A 25,378-nucleotide genomic window follows, 5' to 3' on the forward strand; every position below is an offset into this window, starting at 1 on the left:
TCTCTAGGGGTTAGCTGGAGAAAATAATTAGATATTAGCTGCTGGAGACTGTGGAGAAATATTGGGCAAATGGGTTAATTAATAAGACCAAAATATTCCTGGGAATCTAGAGGGACATGTCCACCTCAGTGCCATATCCCATGACTCAGAAAAGTCCAGAGGCCCAGAGATGACCCTGAGACCCAGCACAGGGAGGCAACAGGCTTCTAAAGCAGAGCTGAAGGCCAACTGGGTGGGTGAGTGTCTGATATGAGTGTCAACACACACAAGCACAATCCCAGTGGAAGCCAGGCAGGAAGGAGGCCGGAGGAGAAGGAAGAGAAGGGAAGGGGTGGGGGCTGGAAGAGGAGGAGGAAGAAGAAGAGGAGGAAGAGGAGGAGAAGGCTGAGATGACAACACCTGATACACACTGAATTTTTCAATAGTCCTAAACATAAAACAAAAACAAATAAAGGATCTTGGAAGAATATGATTCTTGGAGTTGATGAATTATTAATATATTATATCTACTTAAAAACAAGAAATTTGAGACATTTTAAAAAATACAAAAATATGGTCTCTATGAGAAAAATAGCTGTTAATAAAAATTGTCTCTGAAGAAGGTGAGCCACTGAATGTGCTAAGGCAAAGAATTTCAACCAACACATTGAACACAGTCAAGGAGCTAAAGAAACTATTATCATCAAGTAAAGCTTGAGTACATAAGTGGAGACTGTCAGTATATAGAGAACCCAGGTAAATGCTTGACTTGAAAATCAATAATTAAAGCAGAAACACTGGACAGAAGTCCTTTAACTTGAAAATAGACATATTGAGAACAAAGGCTGGAAAAAATAATATAGCCTCAGAGATAATGGACAGCACCAAATGTATGAGCATGTGAACAATGAGTTAGGCCAAAAGAGGGGAGGGGGAGGGGCAGAAAAATAATTCAGAGGAACAACTGGTTCAAAACTTCCCCCAAAACACTTATCAATTCCAGAAATAAGGCATCAGAGAGGTACAGCCATAAGCGCCAGAAAGGCCAAAGCAGAACCTCACCAGAGACATGTACCTCATGACACAGAAGCATCTGACTAACAGGAAGGACAGAGCCTAGAAGACAAAGAGAAAATACAGCCAAACACAAACGGAGCTTAGACAAGAAGAGCTAGCTAGTGGAAGTGACTTTTTGGCATCTGTGACCTGCACTGGGTGCAGTATTTGATATCCAATGAAACTCCTTCAGTAACAGAGGATAAATTAGTACTTTAGCAGATGAAGATGGAAAGTTTATCTGTAAAACATACACATGTGAAATACATACACAGTTACGATGTCAAAAGGGAGCCATCAGAGAAACAAGAAGCCTTCAGATGCTTGAAGCACTACACTTGATTTGGTCTACTGTCCAGAAGACATAAAGAACTTTTATAATTCGATGAGGAAGAGACAGTAGCTACAGGAGAAAATCCAGCTTTGTCAATCTATGGGGAACACACTTGTTCCATGTTGATTAATTCATTTTGAGATGGGGCTCTATGAAGATCAAGTTGACCTCCAACTCAAGGGATCCTCCTGCCTCTGCCTCTCACTGTTATTTCTGAAAGACTGTGAACTTCAAAACAACCAAGAAAAACAATGCTTCTATAAAATGGAACCAGACGTGTCACCCACAAGTAATTAGGCCACAAAAGCACTCTACCTTGTTCTATAACTGGCTCTAAACTTCCAGGGTTAATTGCATAGTAGGTTTGGATTTAATATTTAAAATATTTAAATAGTCTGTGAACAACACCTTGAATATCAGGGTCAGCTACTCAGAGATGTTTTAAATGTGTGTATTACCCCTGGAAGCAGGGAAATGTACCACATGGCCAAAGAAGCATCAGAAGAGTACCTGATGTTCATACCTCTTAAAATATTTTATTCTTATTTATGTATTTTTGTGTGTTGGTGTGTGTGTATGAGTGTATGAATGCGGGGCCCATGGAGGCCCAAAGGGGGTATCAAGATGCTATGGGGCTACAGTTACAAGCAATTGTGGGCAGCCTAACGTGAGTTAGGGGGAAGAGAATTCCAGTCCATTCCAAAAGAAGTAAGTGTTCCCATCTCTCTAGCCTCAATATTTTTTTTTAAACTAAAAAGAAATGGTTACATAATTGTACATATTTTGTAGGCACAATTTTATTTAAGGACATCAAAATGCTAACTACCTTAACTTGGTCATTATGTATTCACTTCAAAAAAGCATTTACAGACTCACTTTATTTGATTTAGAAAAAGTAATTATCTAAATAGAATGTTTCAAAATCTTTGTATTTAATAAAACAAATATCAGCATAAGTGGATACTACCAACTTGCAGAAATAAGGTTTATGTAAATTATACATGATTACCATATACGGTTGATTGTTTTGTCACACAGCAAAAAAAATACAAAATAGGGGAGAGTCATATGAAAAAAACAAAACTGTAACACAAAGCAAGCCAAGATGTTCTATAGAATGAAGGGCAAATTACTAACTTGGCCATGATCTTCCAATGGCCAATGCAAACTGGCCAATGGGAAACAATTCCTGAGATGATTTCTATTGTCAGAGCAGTAGCAAAGTAGTGGCCTGAATTGTGACCCACTACTAAGCTACAACGCGGCAGTCATTAATAATAGGATCATTGGTAGTCATTGCTTAAACTCTTCTTGCAGCATCTGACCTATTGTCAGGCCTGTGCTAGATAGACCGGGGATGCAGACCCCATCTCTAAAATGTGAGCTGATGTGCAATGGAGTGGGAGAAAGAACAGACAACCAAAGATAGCAACCCTCATAATTCACCATGTCAAAGGAAAGCACTGAGGTAAGGCAGACCACGCCAGCTAAGAAAGACAAAGGAAGCTCAATGTCAACTCATTAAAAAACTGTTTTTTGTTTTTTTTTTTTTCTATTCAAAGAAAGGTCATTAAAAATTATCCCACATGGACTGAGAGTATAAAGCAATGCAGGAACAGAAACACAGTGGTCCTTGCATCCAGCAAGGCTAAGAGCTGGAATGAACACTGTAAAACATGAGTGGAGGGCTGATGATGAAAAGCCAGGAGCTGTATCATGGAGGATCAATTAAGATACATACATTGGGATTCTGAGTGACATGGTTACCATGGGCTGCAATCCCTGACTGGCAATACTGTAGGAGAGAAAAAAAAAAAAGGGGGGTCTATAAAGCTTAATGTGTAAGAAGGTCACTGTCAGGGCCCATAACTTGGAAAATACAAATTATGGCTTCTTAAATAACATGCTAGTTCCCTTGAGGTGAGTCTGCTATGCTTGCAGACAGGAGCCTAGCATAACTGTCTTCTGAAAGGCTTTATCCAGCAGCTGATGGACACAGATGCTGAGACCCACAGCCAAACAAAATGCCACGCTGGGGGAGTTTTCAGGAAGAGTGGGAGGAAGGATTGAGGGAATCAGAGGAGTCAAGCACAACACAAGAAGACCCACACAGTCAACTAAATTGGGCCCATGGGGCTTAAATGCACTGAACTACTAACCAAAGACTATGTACAGGCTGGATCTAGTCCCCCTAAATATATGAGGCAAATGTGCAGCTTGGTCGCCATGTGGGTCTCTTAACAACAGTAATAGGGACTATCTCTGACTCTGTTGCCTGCCTCTGGATGCCTATTCCCTATCTGGGCTGCCTTGTCAGGCCTCAGTGGGAAAGGATACACTATTTTCTGCTGCAACTTGAGGTGCTAGGGGTTGGTACCCCTTAGAGGCTTCCCTTTCTCTGAGAAGGAAAGGGGGGAGCAGGGGAGAAAGGAGAGTGTTAGAGTGGGACTTGGAGAAAAGGAAGGGGGGGTAAGATCAGTGATTAGATATAGATAGATAGGTAGATGGATAGATAGATAGATAGGTGGGAAAGAATAACATGTTAGATGTCTGTAAAGACTGTAGTTCAAGTAAAGACTTTTGACATATATTTATGATTATAAATGACTAAAATTTAAATTTTTAACTAATATGCCATGCAGTGTACTGTTTTATTCCTATAGGTATGCCATTCAATTTTGTTCAATTATTCTGCCAGGGTATTACAATACTGTTTATATGCAATTATTTAGTTCACTGAATTACTAACATGAATGTTTTATATTTCATAATATGAAACTGCAGTTCTTTCTTTCATGATTTCTTTATTGGACTTGGCTATGAGGTGTATATTTTGTACTTCTTCCAATTATAGTAATAGTATGTGTTCAAAGGACAACATATGGAAATATGGGGCACACAAATGCAAACATGACAGAATAGGGAAGAGCTGACTGATGCCTGTGCACTTCTGGTTTTACTGTGAGGCCAGGGAAAGAGTTCCCAGACTAAGGACAAGATGGAGCATTAACCAAAGCATGGCTCAGCAGGCAAATGAACAGGGATAGCTGAGGAATGGTGGGGCTTATCTTAAACATTAGATCTGCCCATTTCTTTTTACAAAATTATTGAGTGGCCCAGGCTGGCCTGAATCTGAATATGTAGCAGAGGGTGTGACCTTGCACTCTTCCTCCCAAGTGCTGAGAAGATAGGTGTGAGCCAGCTTGTCAGCCCTTTCAGTGTTTCGTCTGACACTCTGATATTAGAATTTAGTCATCTCTGTCTCTCTCTATTATTTAAATTTTTATCCTTAGTGTACAAAGCAACTGGTTGCTCACTTTTTTATTTCTCTAAGTGTACACTCAAAAGTTCCTATTCAGGTATTTCAGGGAGCAGAGTGAGAATTAAAAAAAACAAAACAAAACAAAACAAAAAAAATGAGTACATTACGGGCTATAACTTAACTACAGTTGAGTGGAATAACAAAACAGCACAGAGATCTTGGCCAAGTCACACAACTAAGCTACAGGACTTGCAGGACTTGAGACAAGAGCTCACTGTACTCCACTATCACCGCTCTGACACATTAGAGATTTTTTTACACCGGGGATTGTGTGATTTCTACATGTGCGCATTTCCTCTTAAAGATGGTTCTCTTTTATGGCATGATAGGCATCCACTTGTCTGCCTCACTTCTATGCCCCCAGAGCAGAGACCAATCCACTTCACCAGGTGTGCCCAGTGTCTCTGCCCTTGCTACCTCTTGGCCTATGTTAGCTCTGTAGGCTGAAGTTCAAGCAGTGGCTTAAATTCTGTTAACACAACATTTAACCATACAAAACCATCCTTTGTGCCTGTATCATGCCAGTATTTGACCTAGTGTGCCTATCTCTGAAACTGACCCTGTGTATGACTCGCTTTGTGCTTCACCTATATTGTGAACTGAGGTTGTCTTAAAAGATTCCTTTAGAGCAGGTGTAGACATGCATAGTGAGGATTCAATGATGCTCATTGTTCGACCAGAGAAAATATTAGGTAAAAGCAGGATGATACTTATTTATTTTTCTCACCTAGTCCTGTGCTTTTTCTTCAGCTTCTTCACAGTTCTAGTCATTCCCCAGATGACCAAAAATTACTTCACTTGTGATAGAAATGTATTGCAAGCCAACTATTGAATTGTTCTGGAAGTATCTTAGGAGTCTAAGTTATCAGGAGGCATTCATAAGCCTGCCCTCACCTTTCTTGCACATGTATGTTAGTGCCCCTGCTTTGCTCTCCTGATGCTGTTCCAAACAGCCAATGAATCTGTTTTATGTCCTCAACCAATCTCACACACCCCCTCCCTCTGCCTTCCAATAGGAAAGCTGAGGTCCACCTGGCATAGTCAGGTTCATTAGAACCTTTCGACTCTTTCAAACCATTCAGAAATCTTTCAGTTGGACAAAGCAGCGAATCTGCATTTGGCTCTCTAGTGTGTCTCAATCTAAACATTAATCCAGAAGTACCTAGCCAAAATGCAAACCTAGGCTTGCTGTTTCCTGACTTCCACTCTGTTTCCTGTCTCCTATAAAACATAGACCAAATGGGCACCTGCATGGGTACGGAAGGAAAGCAGCCCTGATTCTGACTTCAGGTACTTCCGAATATGCTATCTCCTCTGGTGCTTTCTTGGACAGCAAACGTTAGCTTGAAAACTGAATTATCATTCTCAGTTATATTTGATAACTCACATATATCCAGTACCTATAACTATTTCTCTAACTTATTTCTTGCTCTCTGGTCTGTAGGGATAATATGAGTTAGGACCAATCTCTCCTGTACTGCTTTCCCTGATCCTCCCTTTTCCCCAAGGCCCACATGTCAGTATACTGTTCTCACTGGTATCCCACCACCCTCCCAGACATCAGCCAGCTGCTTCTCCTTCTTCTCCAAGTTAGTCATCTATTAAGTAAAATAAGCCAGATTCAGGAAGAAAAATACTGTATTCTTTTCTCTTACATATGAAAGCTAGATTTAAAATAATGCATGTGTACACATGTAAGTGTTTTTATGTGTATGTGCATAGTCACAGAATTAAGTGGGAGATCATGAGAAAGAAGAAACCCTGCAAGAGGTGAAGTAGAGGTGATAACTGAGGGCATAGAGAAGACAGTGGGAGCAGGGAGCAAGCCAAGCCCTGGTCTCATCTGACACAGAGCAGGCAACAGGGCAACATCTGCTGAGTGGGTGAGCAAAAAGAATGAATTGATGACCAGAAAACACAGTAAATATCACCTTGAGATGAATGTAAGTCAAGGCAGAACTGCAGAAGGAAGCAGGCATGGGGCTAATTAAAGTACTCAAAGCTGGGGTACGCAGAGGGCACCTACACCATCATTGGTTAGCACTCAGTATCTGACTTCTATTCCCCACCCTGAGCATGTGATCACCACTGGAACTCTATTCTATTTCTGAAAACCAGAATGACATTATCAAAAATGGTGCAGAGGCATACCAAAGTGAACTGTTCATCCGAGCTCACTCCAAAGCCTGCTTCTTCATCAAGCACTCATATGAGGTTTAGGCTTAGAAACAGCACCAGGACAATGGACCCCTGGGTGGACAACAGGCTACAGAAGGGGCATGTGCTCTGACACAGCTGGAAACCTTTAGGTACCACTCCCACCCTGGCACATGTCCAGATAAAAAGAACACTTACTTTGAAGCCATCTTCCAGGACAGAGAAAACAGTGTGGCCTACCTAGCTTTATTTTTATCACAAGTAAAATCAAGCATAATATTTAAACCCTGAAAAACCATTTTAAATTGAGAGAATTTAAAAGACTGATTAAAATAATATTGCTTAACTGTGGCATCTTTTTAAAGGGAGATAATTATATTATGAATATTTCACTTTAACTAGGGTGACAACTGGCCATTTCAAGATGTGAGAAGTTTCCACACAGACGCAGTGTGAAAAGCTTCAGCAAATTTAAGGTTTATAATGATTATGTTGAGTAGATAAAACAAATAATGCAGACTTTTCAGAAATTCATTTTAGCCAGGACTCTGGAATGTAATATCCTTGGCAATGTAGCTTCAACAGTATCTTTAATGACAGTGAACATACGAGCTAAGTGATTCTGTATAAAGACAAGGACTGCAGTATGGCTAATTGTAAATAAAAGCCTTCCTACATCATCTGAATCAAATATGAGTTTTTAACCTTGCGTTGCCACAGGCAGTCAATTACCTCGTAATATTAAGAAGCCACTCAAGAGGTCCTCCCACCAAGCTTTGGGAATGTGATAGCCACATTCTGAATCCACTTGAGTGGGGTGCATACCAATGGTTTTATCACTAATGTCTCAAAACTCTAACTTGGCAGTTTGCAAACAGGAAGTCAAAACACAGTTTCTGCTACTTTGTTGTGTAAGATTAACCACAAAAAAAGTAGGTGAATGTGTTTGACACAGTACTTTCCCAATTAAATGGTTCTGTTTCATTTAAAGACCTATCCATTTTAACTCTAGAACTGCTACATAAGGAAAAAAAAAGTCAAATCTATCCAAGGATGACTTCTGTAGACAGAGATAAACTCTTCAAATGTTGCCTAAAAAGCAAGGTCTGTACATTTTACTGTGCAAATACTATGATGTAAATGAAGAGCTGAGTGCCAAAATTACCCATCGTTCTGTACAGATCCCAATACAGCCTTTGGAGATCTGCCTGCCAGCCACTAACAGAATGTCTTCTGACTTTGTGCCTAACAGGAGTAATACATTGGTTAGATTTTCTAGGTGCTCAAAACAGAACCAGAAACAGTGAGGAAGTTAAACTAGAAACCTTCCAAGCAAGGGGAAGATAAAATCATAAATGGGGAAGAAAATTAAGTGCTAACCTATCAATTCCATAATGACAGGAGAGAGGGGAAGTAATTTCTCGGAGTGTGTGTTAATGCAGTGTCATGATGAGGCTCACCGCTCGTGTCAGGGTCTCAGTGCTTAAGTCAGGCCGGGCTCGGGTTTGTGCTCTCTTGCCTCAGCCTATTCACGGCAGTTACATGGATGTGTGAGCTTCTCTACCGATCCTGACTGCTGAAGAGCTTGGTGAAAAGAATCAAACAAAAGCCTCTGTCATCATGGAACTGAGATTCTTGCATCAAAGAAGGCAACTGACTTAGTTCTGACGAGGGAACCACCTTCTATACTCCAACTCAAAACCCAGTGGCTTTACCAGCTGCTTCACCCAGATGTGTCGGACCTTCAGCCTTCCCAAGCTCTGATCTGGTTCAAGATTCCATCAGTCTCTCTGCTACCTTCCTTAGGATTTAACACTAGCCGACAGCTGCTCACTCAAACAGTGTTCCAGAGGACGAGAAGCCAGATATGCTAAGGCACCAACTAAACATACAATCAGCTTTGCTTCTGTGCATCTGGACTAATATTAATCACAAACCACCATTGAGACAGTTAAGGAAATAATCACACAGATAATTATATTTTGTGTTTTAGAGGATGAAGGGCTGAGAAAGGATGCCACAAGAGAAAAATCAACCACAAGTAAAAGCTTATTGTTCAGACTTTCATTTTTGTCTATGCTGGTGAACCAGTCATTTCTTTTCTCCCCCACATCTTTCTTTCTCTTTTCCTTTTTCAGTTTTTATGTATTTAAATATTCTCATCTGTTTGCTGTTTTGTCTCATCCTTTGTACTTACAGCAACATAGCAGGGGAACAGATTGTTACTAATACTTAGTACTTATTTCTGGGTGTGTCTCCCATTGCACATGAGACCTCACCATCTTTTTCCCAGTGCCTGCCACTAAGCAAGCATCCAAGGAATACTTTCTGAATGAATACATCACGGATCTAAACATTCTTTCATATGTACTTCCATTTGGCCAAAAGAGGCTTGCCCAGTGATGTCAGTTCTACAGGAAAGGGAAAGGGCTACTGGCCTACCAATGCAGAAGTAGAGATGAAAGCACCCAGCTCTGCGTTTTGTAAGAATTTTCCTTGCTCAATTTTCAGAGCTCATTGAGAACTTCTGAGATCACTATCCAGGCCTACAGCTTGAAGGATGATGAGCTGTTCTGCTTCAAAGGGCAGTATCAGGTCAAACAGTCACATTTTCTTAATTCTCAAGTTGATCAACTCTTTGATCTTTTACTCAAGAGCAAAATGAGTCATAAAATAAAAACCCTAAGTACTCATCACAGAGACTGTCACTGAAGGGCTCAGTTGGTCACACAGATCAAGAAATGGATCCCCAACAGTTCCTAGAACTACTGCATGTCGTTTTGCAATTACTATCTGCTCCCCAAACTGCCACCATGATTTTCAACACAACTGAGGGTTTTATTTGCTTCTGAGCTTCATGTAAACTGAGTCGGAACAGCTATTATTTTGGGCCATGTTTCTTTCGTTCCGTATGATGTTTTGCAGGAATCATTCCCACTGCTGTACATAGCTGTACATAGCTGTACATAGCTGTACATAGCTGTACATAGCAATGAGTGTTGTCCCCCCTGCTTTGAAACACTGTCTCTATGATCTAGCTGCAGGTTGCTTGTCCATTCCACCTGGGTCAGCAGTCTTCACCTTGTTTTTGCCTATGGGTTTCCCACTGAGCCTCCTACTGTACTCCCCTGTATATCTCTGTTAGGAGTCTCTCAGATGCACCAAGGGTCCTTGGAGGGGAGGAGGATCTTGCTGTGACCAGTGTAGAAGCTTTTTCCAAAGTACACACATACAGATTTATACTCCCAAAGCAGTGCAGGGCACTCCTACTATTCCAAATCCCAGCCAAGACCTGAAACCCCCTTTTCCCTGTTTATCACTGGTCAACTGTACCACTGTACCGGTCATTCTTCCTCAACAATGAGGCCCCACTGATAAGTGTAGTTGGACTTCTGAGTCAGCAACAGTAGACATACTTACATTTTAGGTAACAGATATAATACTGAGTACTCTTCATATGATAATCTAATCTTCATAACATCTCCAAGAGATAAATGCTACTATGTCTATTTTGTAGGTGAAGAACTGAAGCAGAGCAATGAGTCAAATGCTGCTAAATCGGTTCCCTGATTTACTGCTGTGTCTGCCCCTGAGCCTTTGACTAGCTATCACTAGCTTGGGGATGTAGTTACAGTTTAAACTGTTACCTAATTTTTTTTTCATATGCACATTCAAGCGCAATAGCTCTGAAGTATCTTTTAGGACCCATATCCTGTCATGTACCTCACACTGTATTTACCTAAAAATAAACTACACAGTGTAAAAACACTGCTATGAGAATAAAGATGGCAATAATGGCAAAGATAAAACCTCTTGAATGTCACACTACCATCAAACTATGTGCAACATGCCCTTATCTGTGTTCAGGAGTCTCCATAAAAGTCCCCCCTGGCTATCCCAGGCTACCCCACCTCAGGGTTACTAGTTCCCTACCTGAGGCTAGTGCTACATCCTGGAGAAACCTCATCTTTGGTCCTCTCTATACACTCTTCACACATAAGTTAGTTATGTATATTATTATCTTTAAAGTCAACTGTGTTTTGTCTCTGTATCAAAAAGATCACACACTGACTTTTTCCCAACCACTGGTCCCTGATGTTAAAAAGGGGCATAGGGTTGGCCATCAGTAACTTACAATGTACTGGGAAACTGTCAGACAGGAAAGATCAAATCACTATAAGTTATGCATCTACACAAGAAGCCTACCAGCTAAAGGAATCAGGGTTGTAAGCAGATAAAAGTGAGGGTGGTAAGTGCTGGAGGACACCATGCATGCTATGGCTAATCTGACACTAACAGAGGATTAATCTAAACTGAAAGCAGCCTAAAGGAGATGACAGAAAAGCTGTCTGCCCTGCTCAACTTGCCTAGACTCATATATTCCACATGTGGAACTATTTCATACAATTTTCCATTCCTAAAATAAGTCAGCTATTCAAGCAGGTTAGGAAGAGGATTGTCTTGTGAGGCTCTGGACAGATACTTCCTGCTGCATATCATTGTTCTTCATTTTTATTTCTAGTAAAGTGAATCTAAGAAATTATACAACAGTCATGTTTTTATCTAGATAGGGTGTCCCTGGTCTTTTCAAGTCTCATTTTTAAAAACACATTTTCATAAACAACTTTTTTTGCAATCTGCACTGCTTTAATTAAATGGAAAACAAGCTAGTTGAAACATCCAGCAACATTGTATTAAGGAAATGTAACTAACTATAGTCAAGCCCTCTTCAACACTGAGTTCCAAAGTCTGTCAGGACTAGAGTTTAAGGTAAAGCCAGGTATGATGGTAATCCCAGCACTTGGGAGGCACTGAGGAACAGGTCTCTGAGCTCAAGGGCACCCTGCTCTACATAGTAAGACTGTCTCAGAAACAACAACACCAACAACAATAAAACAACAACAAAAGCCCCAAACCTTTAGGCAAGCCCAAGTGAGCATTCTTCCTGCTTGACACTCACACACAATCTATGCTAAGGAGTGACAGGTAAATTTCAAGGACATGCCTAGCTTTCCCTAATGGCCTCTCTGATGTTCCTGCACTGGGACTTCAAAAGAGATCATTCCCAACACAACAGAGGAAGTACTAAAGTGCTCCCAAGTAAGAGGTGAGGACATCATTTTTCTTCAAAACAGCTTCCATCTAGTACAGCCTTAATGGGCCATAAAGTAGGAGAACAGGGCAAGCTGTGTACCTGCTAAAAGAACCTGGGGTTTTGACTTCTGCTTCTACTCAAAAGCATCTCTGACTCTTCAATGGGCTGAGCCACAGCTGCTGTCCTGTGAGGAAATAGTTTCCTGAAGCATCAGGCAAGGCTTTTTGCCTGACACACCGGGCTCCACAGTCACCATGTAAATGGAAGCAGCCTTTCTATCATTCAAAGCCACTGCAGAGCACAATGGTACTCTGATTTGGAATGGAATCCATGAATCAAGGACAAGGGCTTGCTGCTCTACAGTTTTGGTCATTCACAAATGAAGTTACCTCAGGTGTTGCCAGCCCATTCATTGTAAGCACAACAAGTGAGTGATGATGTCTTACTGACTTGACTGAGGCTCAGCATCACCTCCAGTAAGTTAGCAAGCCAGATGGCAGCAGCTGGGACAAATGGTGCTTGGCCAGTTATGCCTGGACATACAATAATGAGTTTGCTTCTAGCTCTGGTTCTTGTAGGGTTTTGTTCATTTTCTTTATTTGTTCTAGCCTATAGCATTACATGAGTGAGAATGTGGCAAATAAAAGCATTAGCCTAGGGACCAAAGAATTAGGCCTCAATCCTCGTTCATTCCATCTTAGTCTTAGCCCTTGGGAGTCTCTGTGGCCTTGGCTGGGTGCTGACCTGAGGCTTGGTGAGCACTGTCCTTCCTACCTTTCCAGATGAGGCATAGCCGGGAATGCTCCTCTGAGTTGCACAAACAATTGTACAAGAGAAACTTACAACAGCTTGTTTACTGCTCACCCAGATTCCCATGGAACATCAGGTGCCTATGCACTACCTCCTGGGAATCTGGAAGGAAGGTAAAGGGGTTAGACCATTTGGCTCTGCTATTCAGAGCTGTACAACAAACTCCCAGGGCACAGCCTTCACTTCGCATTTATCAAGTAGGCAAGGCCACACCACACATGGCAACTTCAGAACACTGAAGCACATGAGCATAGTGGATTACAGAAACATACCCCAGACCGGCTGAGGGAAGATCTTCATTATTCTTACTAACCTGTAGGACTACACACAGAATGACCCACAAGCTGAGGCAAGAGATTCACGGCTCAGCTCAGCCTTAACACACTGAGTGATAGGATCTTATTACGACAGCCTGAGACATTACCCAGACTTCAAAGCTGAATCAATCTTAAGTAAATGAGTCAGATAATAAGAATAATATAATTGTATTTCTATGAAAATTTAGGTTTGTGTATCATGAAGGCTTGACCAAATATGAGTTTTTAAAGCCATTTTTTCGGGGGCCAGCACAATGGCTCCATGAGTAAAGGTGCTCACTGCTAAGCTTGACGACCTCAGTGCCATCCCTTGAGTTAACATGGTGAGAGAACTGACAAATTGTCCTCTGACCCACTGACATGCACAACTGCATGTGTGCAAATGCAAACTAAATAAAATTTTTTTTCAAAACTATTTTAATGCTCCAAATACCACAGCCACTCAGTTTTAGTTTGTTTCTATCACCATGAAAATACTTGCTTTTTGTATTCTGTCACTTTTGCTTCAAAATCAGGAGTTTTATTTATTAAATTAGTTTCTTATTAGCTCTCTCTTGGGTTGTTCACATTGAAGCCATGTTCCACTGGAAAATACTCCATCATGGAATCTTCAAGATGGGCAAGGTTATAGATGTGGAGACTGACTGCAGATCTGACAGCTACATTATCAGCATTACCTGCAGACTGAGAAGAATCTCTGTCCCAGAAAGGCTAATAGACACAGTTAAGCACAAAACAAATGAGCATCCTAAAGGATTGTGAAAAGCTCACAGCCTTGGAAACAGATTTCTCATTAATGGCACTCGTATTTCATATTTCTTGGCTCACCGAATAAACACCTGAATGTTCATTAAAACTGGCTAGAGATGGTCAATTTTACTTCATTAAGAAGGTGGGTGGCTGGCTCTTTGATCACCTCCCCCTGATGGGGGGAGCAGCCTTGCAAGGCCATAGAGGAGGATAGTGCAGCCAGTCCTGATGAGGCCTGATAAGCCAGGGTCAGATGGAAGGGGAGGAGGACCTCTCCTATCAGTGGACTTGGGGAGAGGCATGGGAGGAGATAAGGGAGGGAAGGTGGGATAGGGAGGGATGAGGGAGGGACTACAGCTGGGATACAAAATGAATAAACTATAATTAATATATAAAAAATAAAAGAGGTGGGAAAGTACATGAAGGTATGACCATGAACTGAGAATCAGGCAGCAGAGTAAGGGACAAGATTTCCACCTCTTGCACTCTTAGATGACATCTACAAACTACCAGGCCCCATGCAAGGCTTGTTCAAAATAAAGGCAAAAAAGAAACCCACAGCCATACAAAGACAAGTATGAGAGCCAGAGGCAGTGGCAGTGCTAAGCGGCAGAGGCAATGGTGCCACAGCAATCTGAACAAATTGGGGTTACCAGTTTCCCTGAAGAAACTAAGAATACAGCCCCTCACACTCCAGTCTATGCCCCTGGCGCTGAGCTGCTTATAAGGCCTGTGAACAAACACCAAGTTAGGGAGACAAATAGCCAAATTTCCCAAATAGCTAGTGCTGGTGAACTTGAATTTCCTTGGCCTTGCTCCTCACACAGCAAAGGAAACCAGGGTAAGCTTTGACACTGTTCTGTATTAGTTCTTACCTTAACAGAAAAAGCCCCTACGAAATGACCAATCTGCTGTTCTTTTTCTGTTGTGTTTCTCCAGCTCATTTGTGTGTATATGTGCAGGCGTGTGTGTCTGCATGTGTGTGTGTACACAATGTTAATCTCTCTTGCTCATGGATCATATACTCTATTTTATGGGATAAAGTATTGTTCAATTCTACAATTGAAAACAATGGCAATTCAGATCTCCAAATGCAACCCCCTCCTCTCCCCCCCCCCCCCGACACTAACAATATCTGATGAGGACAGAGGCTCCAGTTGGAGAGGGGAGGGTAAGACAGGAAAAGACATTCAAAGAAAGCCAAGAGCTGCAGTAAGGCATGCAATGCTCAGATCTCTGTGCAGTTAAGGAGTGCCCTGGCACAGATGGAGCCCCTCAAGCTGACATGCTATGAACAAAAGGCCAATGATGGCTCAACAGTCAGTCAGGGGAACAGGAGAGACACTGAACTTCATCCTAGGACCCTGTAGAATTCTAAACAAGTTTCTCTCCTTTATATGGTAGGGAGTAACAGCATATGTAAAATTTGGCCACAAAGATTTGCCTAAATTTGTCATTGCTGCATGTCAGGCAGGGTGACTTGAATTCATGCTTCACAGCCGCCCTTTCATGGTCCCAAGTATTTGGTTCCAAATAAATGGTTACTTCTTTTAAAGCAGGCTTATCACTTATGCCCAAAGTAACAATTTGCAATAATAAATAATTGGTAACAGGTCAGCAAGTCAGAGTTCCCCTGACAATTTGAACACTTTGAGGATTTGACCATGTCCGAGAGAAACTGTGGGGAACCAAAGACATATTGCTTACTTGGAACTGGATTTTGAAATGGAGGAGACAGTGAGGTAGGCGTGAGCTGCTGAATCTATGATAACTTTGAGAGCTTGTGCAGAACCTTTGTAAACTGTAAGATACCAGTTATTGCCCAGAGTTTGGTGTGCAAAGAACCCACACACTTGGAGCAAAAGTGAAGTTAGCTACCAGAGTGAATGTGACCCTGACCAGGTATCCTCCTCCCAGCACTTCACGGAGGGTGCTTAGCTTGTGCAAACAGAAGAAAAACTTCTATAAAAGCAGCACCAAGAGAGCCTCTCCCTCTTGCAGTTTGTCAGCTGCAGATAATTGATAAGGTCCTTCAGGGACATAAATGTAGCTGCCATAGATAGCAAGGATGCATGCTTGCTCACATGCGCATTTTCTTTTACTGTGAGCAAAAAGCAGCATGCCCCCAGTTTGCAGGAATACTGGGTTCTGTCAGGCCTGTCTTCCTGTGTGATCACACTTCGAATTGTTAAAGCGTTCACAGTGAAAACACTGTAGGTTACACTAATTAAGCTTTCAGTTATGTAATTATTTGGGTATAAGAAATAAGTTGGTGTCACTGGGAGAAAGGAACTTCTTGTTCTCCAGAAAAAGAGATGTGGGGTTACTGTAATTATGGCTAATTTTTCTACCTTGAAGCAGAGTGTGAGGCCCTGGTGTATACTCAATGACTGAAAACACAGAAATTATAAATTTTCTGCAATTTTGGAAAAAAAAAAATAGCAATGGTGAACTACTATGTTTTCCTGGAATATTTGTTAAATGAAAGTCTACTCAAGGGAAGGCTCTGGGTTGAGCATGGGTGGCCAGCTCTACCCACAGCTCCTGCCTGTGTCCGCCACCTGTGCTCTCGGGCATGGTAATCCCAGTCACATACACTATGACCCAGCAGACATTCTTCTAGAGGACTGAGTGGGAGACTCCTTAGTGATTGTGACGAGTGATGAAAACTCTGGGCTCAGAGGCATTACAGAAGATGCAGTTCTTCACCACTCACCTGTATCCCACTTAACAGGACAATTCTGGGCATCCTCAGATTTCCACATACTGTCAATGGGTTCACTGCACAGCAAATCAATGACAACCTGCCCATTAATTGAGTCTTTCTTGGGCCTTAAATTGTATGAGAATACCTTTCTATTTTAGAATACTATGAGGAAGATGCACTGTCTCAAGGATCCAAGACAGGCTTTCTCAACAAAGCATGTGTTAGGATTTCACCCCATCCCCATATATACTTTAGAAATAATCACTGAAACAATAAATGCTGAAACAGTTTTTAAAAAGTAATCTGGGCTGGTTAAATAGAATCAAACAAGAGTTGTGGAAATAAATTTTTTTTCCATTGTAGAGTCAGGCATCAAATCTGAGGCTGCATGTACACTATGCAAATATGCTAAGTCCCCAGCCTCAAGGACATCTTTAGATTTTACATTTCTTAATTGCATTTTACGTTTCTTAAGTTCTTCTTTCTGAGAAGAACTTCTCAGAAATAGGGATGGTCTGATCTCCTTAAAACAGCAAAAAGAGTTTTAAATTTTATTTTGGGTTACTGGTTTGTTTTAATCCTTACCCTCATGGTTCTATATTTCATTTACCAAGTGTAAGTGACATAAGACAGGTAAGTACTGAAAGTAGAAAGGGACACAGACTGCACTTAATCAAGTCAGTGGTAACCTCTGTAAAGGAAAGTTACCCTGCTCACTAAGGCAGTTTTGCTAGCAAATTCCTAAAGAGTGTGCCAGAAACTGGTGCCAGTGGCTAGAGAAAAACGAATAAGGATGTGGATTCTCTTCATGAAAGCTAATGATCTCCAAGGCAGGTAAGCTTGTAGTGCAGTTTGTACTACACAGCTAGATGCTAACTCATGAAACACATCAACAACTGCGAGTCACAGAGGCCTCAGTACCAAGCGGCAGTTGGCAACTTAAGAAGGTGAGTAGGGGGAGAGGAAGAAGCCAGTCCCCTCAGAGGTTAGAAGTTACTCCTCTGCACTGAAACAGTTTGGCTATCCTAGGAAGCTTAGCCATTATATGTGCTCTAAGATGAAAAACTCCTTTTCTTGATATTCAGGGCCCTGGGGTGTGAAGTTTGGTATTTTGTACTATGCCTATCCTATCTAAAACATGAAGAAACAAAGTTTCGGGCTGTGTATTTGTTTTGCTTCAGTAATACACCCTATGCATTCAATGATGAAAGCTAAACACTAACCATCAGGATTTCAAACACGTCAGACCAATGGCCAATATCTGGACACATGTCAGAGACTACCAAGCTGCATTTGTGTCTCTGGAAGAGGACGTTAAGTTCCCGCTGGGTCAAGAGAGCAGGATGAGGTTAAGGCAAGCTACAATATGGGAGGGGAGGAGGCCTTTACTCCTCCCTGAAGCAGCCATCAGTGATGTACGCATTACAATATACAGCTGTGGAGCATTTTACATTAGCTGTGCCAAAGGATTACAAAAGGCTAGGCTAAGTGGGAAAATCCTTCAGTTTGGCTATTAATCGGAAAGGGTATTCCAATGAGTAACAGATGTGAAAGTAAGCGATCATATTTGTAGTCTGAGCCCTTCACAGTAGGCATCACTTGGCGAAGATGTGCACCTATGCTAACGCTTTGTTTCCTGCTATTTCTCCTGATGTGGGCTGGGAAGTACAAGTGCATGGAGTTGGAGCTAATGCCTCCACGCAAATGAAAGCAATAAGGAGAAAGTAGCTGTCAGTAATCAGAATGCAACTCCAGCACACAGAATCAGCACTGGCCCATGTGCAAATCACAGCTTCAAGTACCCTGGAGAGCCAGGTGTGAGTGCAGGGCTCAATAAATAATGAGTTTCTTTTTCCCTCACAATGCTTCAATCTTTGCTCCTGAAAATGAATCAAGTAACGTTCTGAAGGGTTATCATGGCAGTTGAGGCTAAATAGAGTAAATTCACTCAGGACAATAGTTATCTGTCAATTCACTAATTTGATTGGTCTAATCATTTCCTCATTATCAAAAAGTGAACAGAATTCAGAGCTACAGGCAACCAACACCCCCATCCCTACCCACACCCCCGAAACTCCTGAATGATGGCCAAAAATACATGTCCAATTTGCCTTTACTTTTCTTCTCTGGGCAACAAATGTTTAGATTTACTCATCTGGTTTTTAGGCTGACCAGCATACACACGAGGCCAGGAACATGGATCCAGCTCACATAGACAGCTCTCAAGCAGTCCTTATTAAGTGTAAGGATGAATTAGGACACAGAAAGGTGACAATAACTTTCTAAACATGTGGTTCTGAAACCAGAACCACATGTCAAATTGCTTAACTCATTCCAAATGGAGGACGAAATGAATTCCATGATCCAATTTCCCACAACCCCTACCTAGCAATTTCTAGAACATCATCCAGCCGTGATGGTCTGAGAGCAGTCGAGGTAAGCTGCTGGAAGTAAAGCAACTCACAACATGCTCCCACAGGGACTGCAAGAGCACGTCTTCTCTTTGTTGTCCCTACTTGTTTTGAAAGTCAGTATTTGTGGAAGAACACGAGGCATGGCCATCACTGTCAGTTCCACAAGAATATAAAGAAACAGGAAAACAAGTAATTTTAGGAGATGAAAAATGGGCAAAGAGCCACATCCTTCCACAACTGAATAGCAAAACAGAGACTCTAATATGGGCTGACAGCATTGTTGAGTATAATCACAGGACTCTCTGCTAAGTCAAAGGAGCCAAGTGCTGCCCATCCCTGCCCTGCCACATGCTCAGTTTAGGTGGGAGAAACACTAATGGTAGTGGTAATGCTCAGAGCTCAACAGCTCAGCAACTGCCTCCATGAGCTTCTCCAGCAACAACTGACCTATGTAGAAGCAGAAAAGGACGCAGATGATATAGAAAGGGCAGTCTAGGCCAAAAGCATAAGAAGACAGCATGTGTGGAATTTCAGTTACGTCCCTTACAAGGCAAAGAAGCCACAGATGAAAACTAAAGAGGATTCTGCAACCTTGGAGAAACTGTGCAAAGAGGAACCCAGCACCTACATAAAGCAGGCAAGTAAGAGCCATTAGCATATCTTATCCTCATCACTGCTGCCACTGACAACTGCCCATACACTCTCATATAATACATACAGTTGCTGGCAGGAATGACGCATCTACTGACTTCTCATTTTCTCACCTGTAATAAGCAAGGAGACTATACCAAGAATCCTAGGGGTTGGCATCCTTGTTGAGTCCCTTCCCTTCTGTCCTTTGTTTACAGTTGTATTTCTTTCTCTTTCCTTAAATATAAATCATACCTGAGAACTCATAAACTGGTGAAGAAAACTGATTGATGCAAAAATACATAATTTTAATTTTCTTCACTAAAAAGATTTTTCACGACAAACCTATACTTTATTAAGCACATTAAAATGACACATTTAAAAGTGACACCATCTTGGTATATTTAGGCAATCAGTTTTTGAGTGACTGACTTACTCAGAGGCAACCTGAGATGGAATATAAGAGAATGTTCTAGTCAGCTCATGAAAGAGCTTAACAGCTATTTGCCTGACCCTGTCTTGCATTCCCCACAACTGAAATTCTGCCTTAGTTTCAAGCTTCTGGCAAAACGGATCCTATACTTTTGAATTTCTATGTTAAGTGATTTTAATGTTTGATAACTATCTGCTAAGCTGAGGTCATCAACAAGAGAACACAACTACGACACATTGTCTGCAGTGAATGAACTTGAAAGCTGCAGCCTTTACTTACATACTCTCCATAGGTCTCCTGCGTTGGGGGTGGTGGTGGAGGTCTGTATCCAGTTGGGGGGACACCTCTTGCTCTGGGAGTGAGAAGTCCTCTTCCCCGGCTCACTGGCCCTCGGGTGGAAAGGACTCCTCGGGGAGTTGGTGTCCCACGTGGTACCCCAACTGCAACAGGCCTGGCTGTGACTCCTCCTCTTCCCCTGTAAGCAAGAGGGTCAAATTAGCATTATCTGTCATGTTTTATCACGTTATTCTTTACACACACTGACATCTTAGACAAGTCAATGTTCCACACTTCCATAAAATGTACCAAGAGCCACACAAACAAAGTAAATCACAGCAACTAAACATTTGTCTATGCAGATAGCACAACTCAGAATGGGAATATCCAAGGCAGAGCTTAATTTCTTCAATGCAGTCAGTGAGAATGAATCTCTGATTTCTGGGACACCACACAAATGATGCCATTCCAGAATGACAGCAAATGTGACTCTAACATGAATGGGTCCTATCTTGTTCATCTACGGAGAAGGAAACTGAGATTTGGAGAGATCTTAAAATTGCCTGCAAACACATGAGAGCAAAGCAGAGATCCAAAACAGTTGTCCCTAAGACCAACACAAAACAGGCTTAAGGAAAGAGAAGCAGGCATCCACGAAGGATCTGTAACTTCTAGGTCAGCTCTCCACAGCAACCTGCAAATGCAGAATAAATGCATGAAACAAAGATGTGCTTCCTGCAGTATTCATACCCCAACATTTATGATGTTCCCCCGGTTCTCATCTGGACTCTCCTGAATCACAGCTGGAGTGAGGCAGTGCACAGGAAGACTATGGGGAAAGACATTATCTGTGTTAAAGAATAAGATATGTTCTTTTCTTGGCAATGAAAATGGAAAAGTTTTATTACAACATTATTACTTCCTCGTGTATGATTTGACTTCCAATCATTCAGGATCAGAAAGGTATCCTGAAATAGTAATGCTGAGGCAATGCTGGACGATTCTAGGAACCAATGTGTTCTACTCTGAGACTCCAGAGTTGCTCCATGAGGCACATGCTCTGCAAACTTTACTGTGAAATCAGGTAAGAAATACGTGAGCAAGAGTTTTAAGTGGTCAGTGCTGAGAGATTACCACATGGGACACAGGGTTTTATGAATTTGCCATGTCATAGGGAATAAACAAGGAAGATGTAGATGAGATACATTTGGTTTGAGAAACATGAGAAACTAAAAGACGGTTGTAAGAACTGGCTCCTGAGGAAGCTACCCCCAAATCTCACAATGCCATTAAAATATTACTATATCATAACAAGTTTTTAAAACTTTTGAGACATGGTCTCACTATGTAGCCCTAGCTGGCAAAGAACCCACTATTTAGACCAGTCTGCTTCTGAGATTAGGCTTGACACCTTGATCTCATTCAAGAACTGAACAGTACTGTTCACCAGGGACTGTGCTCTTTGGAGCTTTGTATCATGATTTTCTCACGTTTAGACATTGTGTCTCCAGGCTTTCTTCATCTTTTGCTATAAAGAAAACTCAAGATAAGTTTGAGTCCCAACCATCAACTGGTGATAGCTTTAAATGAAAGGCAGTGTACATATCATTACCATGGGCAGAAGAAGGGGTTTCTCCAACTGTTACATTCTATACTAAAGAAAGTGTCTCTCTACCTCACCTCTTGGTAACCTTGCCACCTCCACAGAAAGACTAAATTAGAAACTGTTGATGATTTAAGGAACACTGAATTAACATACACTGGCACTGACTGTGCTCCACTATGACATTCTCTAGCCAATGGAGGCTAATTCTGAGCCACTATTTGACCATGAGATATGCAAGAGCTATACGCAACAAAATAAATTTTATTATATGCTTTTATACATATAATAAGTATCAGATGTACTTCTGTATAGTTAATTCACTTTGTATTACTCAAAAGAACACTTCAGACTTATATTCCAACACAGTGATACCTATATCTGTATCTACATGTGGTCGTACATCACTAAATGGTGGCTAGTCAAAGGAATCCATTAGATGTGGTTGGTGTGCATTTACATAAACTAGAAAACAGAACCTTCTGCGTGTTGGGCATATTCTTTTACAGGAAGGGTAACACAATAGCTTGTTTATATCACTGTTACCATGGGTACCAAGTCGTTAAACTATGAAATTTGTTTTAGCTGCATTATAATCTAATGAAACCAATCTCATGTTACAGGACCACATCTCACATCTATCTACCCAGAAGCAAAGGAGCATTCTGGGAGGCTGTTTCCCATCTGATACTTTCTTTAAAGTGATATTTTCTTTAAGATACTTCCTTTAAAGTGAAAATCTGAACAAGACATTCTAGTCCAAAAGGAAAGTCTGCATCTGCGCATATAATATGCAACACAAAACATATTACCTGTCCCAATGGCAACAGGCAGCAGGAAGTGGTAACAAATGGACAGGCCAATGTGGAAGACTTTGAAAAATACCTAACTACCAACTATTTCACATCTGACATAGTGCAAATGGTTAGCTTCCATCATGTGAAAATAAAACTAGCATAGCAACTGCAGTAGGCTGGATAATGTCAGGCCAATCACAATCCTGCTGTCTATATCCTGGGAATCTATACAGGTTACCTGTGCAGGTAATTGTGAGACAGGGCCTGATGGAATCTCCAGGTGGAAGGATGAGGCCTTCCATACATTCATATACCCTATACAAAAGGGAGACAAAGAAGGATGACAGAAGAGGAACAGACTCTGTGAAGGTGGGCAGAGGGATGAACGACTGGGGCCATAGATCATAAAATGCTGGTAGTCACCAGGAACAGAAGAGACAAGGCTTCACCCTAGGCTTAACGACACTGAATTGGGCATCAGGCTTCTGTTTCCATGAGGAAAAAAACAAAAAACAAAAATATCTCTACCTAAAAGATACCTTTCTTGTGACAATTAGTCATGGTGGCTACAGGAAACTATAGCAAGTAAGTATTTCAAGAAAGGCCAAAAAGTGGAAATGAACATTTCCATTTCCTTTGTGATGAGACTCCCAGACCCATCCACAGCAATGTTTAGCTCTTTTTCTGCAGGAGCCACAGCATTCACGCCTAGGCCTGGCTTACAACACAGCAGCACAAACAGCCACTGGTTAGCACACTCAGGATATAACTTTCATTCCCCAAATGAACGGGGAGATATAAAATAAATGCTATTTTAAATTCTAGCACATATTCTATCTGAAAAAAAAAATGTCAATGTAGTTACCAGCTGAGTAGAAAAGTTTAGCTGGGGATGATGGTGCAGACTGTACTCCCAGAACTCAGAAACACTGTCCCCGAAAACTTCATTAACGAAAAGTTTTAATTCTTTTTATAAAGCCATGTCACATTTTTGAAATTTCTTTGAAATATTTTTTCTATTATAAACTAATCATCAGTTCAGAGATAGAAATAAAACCCCTGTATCCTACCAGCATAGGAGTTTTCAGCAGCCCCAGGTCTTGGAGAGTGGACACAAAGGCTGAGGCATTTTAGAGCCTCTCACTGACTGACACTGTGAGGCAGGGAACAGCCCAATATGGAGTAGTTAGGACACACACAGGGTATCCTCACAATCAGTCAGTACACACACAGGGCATCCTCTTCTCATGGTGCCATTGCCAGTGACTTAGAAAGAAGCTCCATAGCAGGGAATTATAGAATCTGTGCTGGGACGAATAAAACCATGCAACAACTACCAGCTAGGAAGTCTTTTGGGATATATATGTTTAGATTCAACTTTCTCACACCAAAGTTAGTCTTAAGACTGGACATCACAACGTCTGAATGCTGGTTTGTAAGATACACTGACAACTATTTCTATCTACTAATGATAGCAACATTCAAGGTAACCTAAAACAAAAAGGAATTATACCCACCTGGTTATTGCTGGTGTGGTCACACCTCGTGTGCGCAAAGCGGCTTTCCCTCGAACCACCGGAACATCTGCATTTTCTGAACCTCCATTCAGATATGTTAATTCCTGGAGCTGTGCTTGTCTAATTTCATCATTATAGTCCTGCACAGAAAAGATATTGAAAAATATAAAAGCATTAGAATAGAAAGCAAGCATTTTTTTTTAAGAAAATGAGGTCAGAAGAGCAGTTAAAATATAAATTTACTGAAATAAAAATGAAAATGTTTTCTTTTAAGGAAAACCACAGGATTTTTTTCCCCAGACTAAAATTACAGGTAAGCTAATGTCTTTCCTTTTCTTATGCTTAATTTCCACTTGAGACATTTGTAATAATACAAGGCCACATAGCTGTGACATGGACATTGCTATTCACAGCTCCACTCACTGAGCATCTCCATATGGACTAACAGAAAAGCCTAAGTGGGCTGGTCATAATATATTCATACCAGGCACAGACAGCGATGAACGTACACATGCACACATGCTTAGTTTGCTTTTTCTCATACTTACAAACTCCAGGATCCCCTGCCTACGGAATAGTCCCACCCCCAGATGAGTGGATATTCCCACCTCAAATAAGATAATTACAATTATTAAAATAATCCTGGCACAGACATGTTCAGAGGTATCAAAGGTGATGTGGTTCACATGTACCACAGGTGATTCGAAATTGTGTCAAGTTGACAATTATCACTAACCACTCTGCTACACAAACAAGGAACATCCAAATTTATAAATTTGGTAAGCAATTTGATTCCTGAAAATTTGTGCTTTTTTCACAAGGCAGCAATGCCCACACATTAAACTCTGAAACTAGGATTCCATCCTCTTTCCTTTTTCTTTTTTACTGTTCTCAACTCCATTTGATAATCAACGAAACCACAGACAGATAAAACTGCATGTATCATTGCTACTTCGAAATTTAAAAAAATGTTTATAGTCAAAGAGGAAAGTCTAACTTGGCTGTACAGCACCCCAAAAAGCTTCTCTGTAAGAGGAGTTATCTGTGGAAGAGAGATACAGTCATCAAGAGGAGTGGCTCTAAGTTCCACACAGAGGGAGATAAGAAGACTCAAAGCGTATTAAATTCCAGAAGTGGCTAAAGTAGCTGGGCTACCCTGAGTTCAAGATCAGCCTAGGCCA

General features: G+C 41.3%; 1 protein-coding gene across 10 annotated transcripts in view; it reads right to left on the bottom strand.

Annotated features, from left to right (window-relative positions):
* The window catches only part of Khdrbs3 (KH RNA binding domain containing, signal transduction associated 3), a 168,395-nt gene that overhangs the window by 51,373 nt on the left and 91,644 nt on the right, over window positions 1-25,378 (bottom strand). For all 10 annotated transcript variants that reach the window (XR_009593689.1, XR_009593690.1, XR_009593691.1 and 7 more), the window contains 2 exons: window positions 24,198-24,337; window positions 20,284-20,479 (listed from right to left, as the gene is read on the bottom strand). Coding sequence is in view for 7 of the 10 variants with exons in the window: in XM_060389318.1 (XP_060245301.1) it covers window positions 20,284-20,479; window positions 24,198-24,337 (336 nt within the window). In the remaining 3 variants the exon portion in view is untranslated. The remainder of the gene's footprint in view (window positions 1-20,283; window positions 20,480-24,197; window positions 24,338-25,378) is intronic.

The sequence above is a fragment of the Meriones unguiculatus genome, chromosome 8 (assembly GCF_030254825.1).
Source record: "Meriones unguiculatus strain TT.TT164.6M chromosome 8, Bangor_MerUng_6.1, whole genome shotgun sequence".
NCBI classification, from domain to species: domain Eukaryota; kingdom Metazoa; phylum Chordata; class Mammalia; order Rodentia; family Muridae; genus Meriones; species Meriones unguiculatus.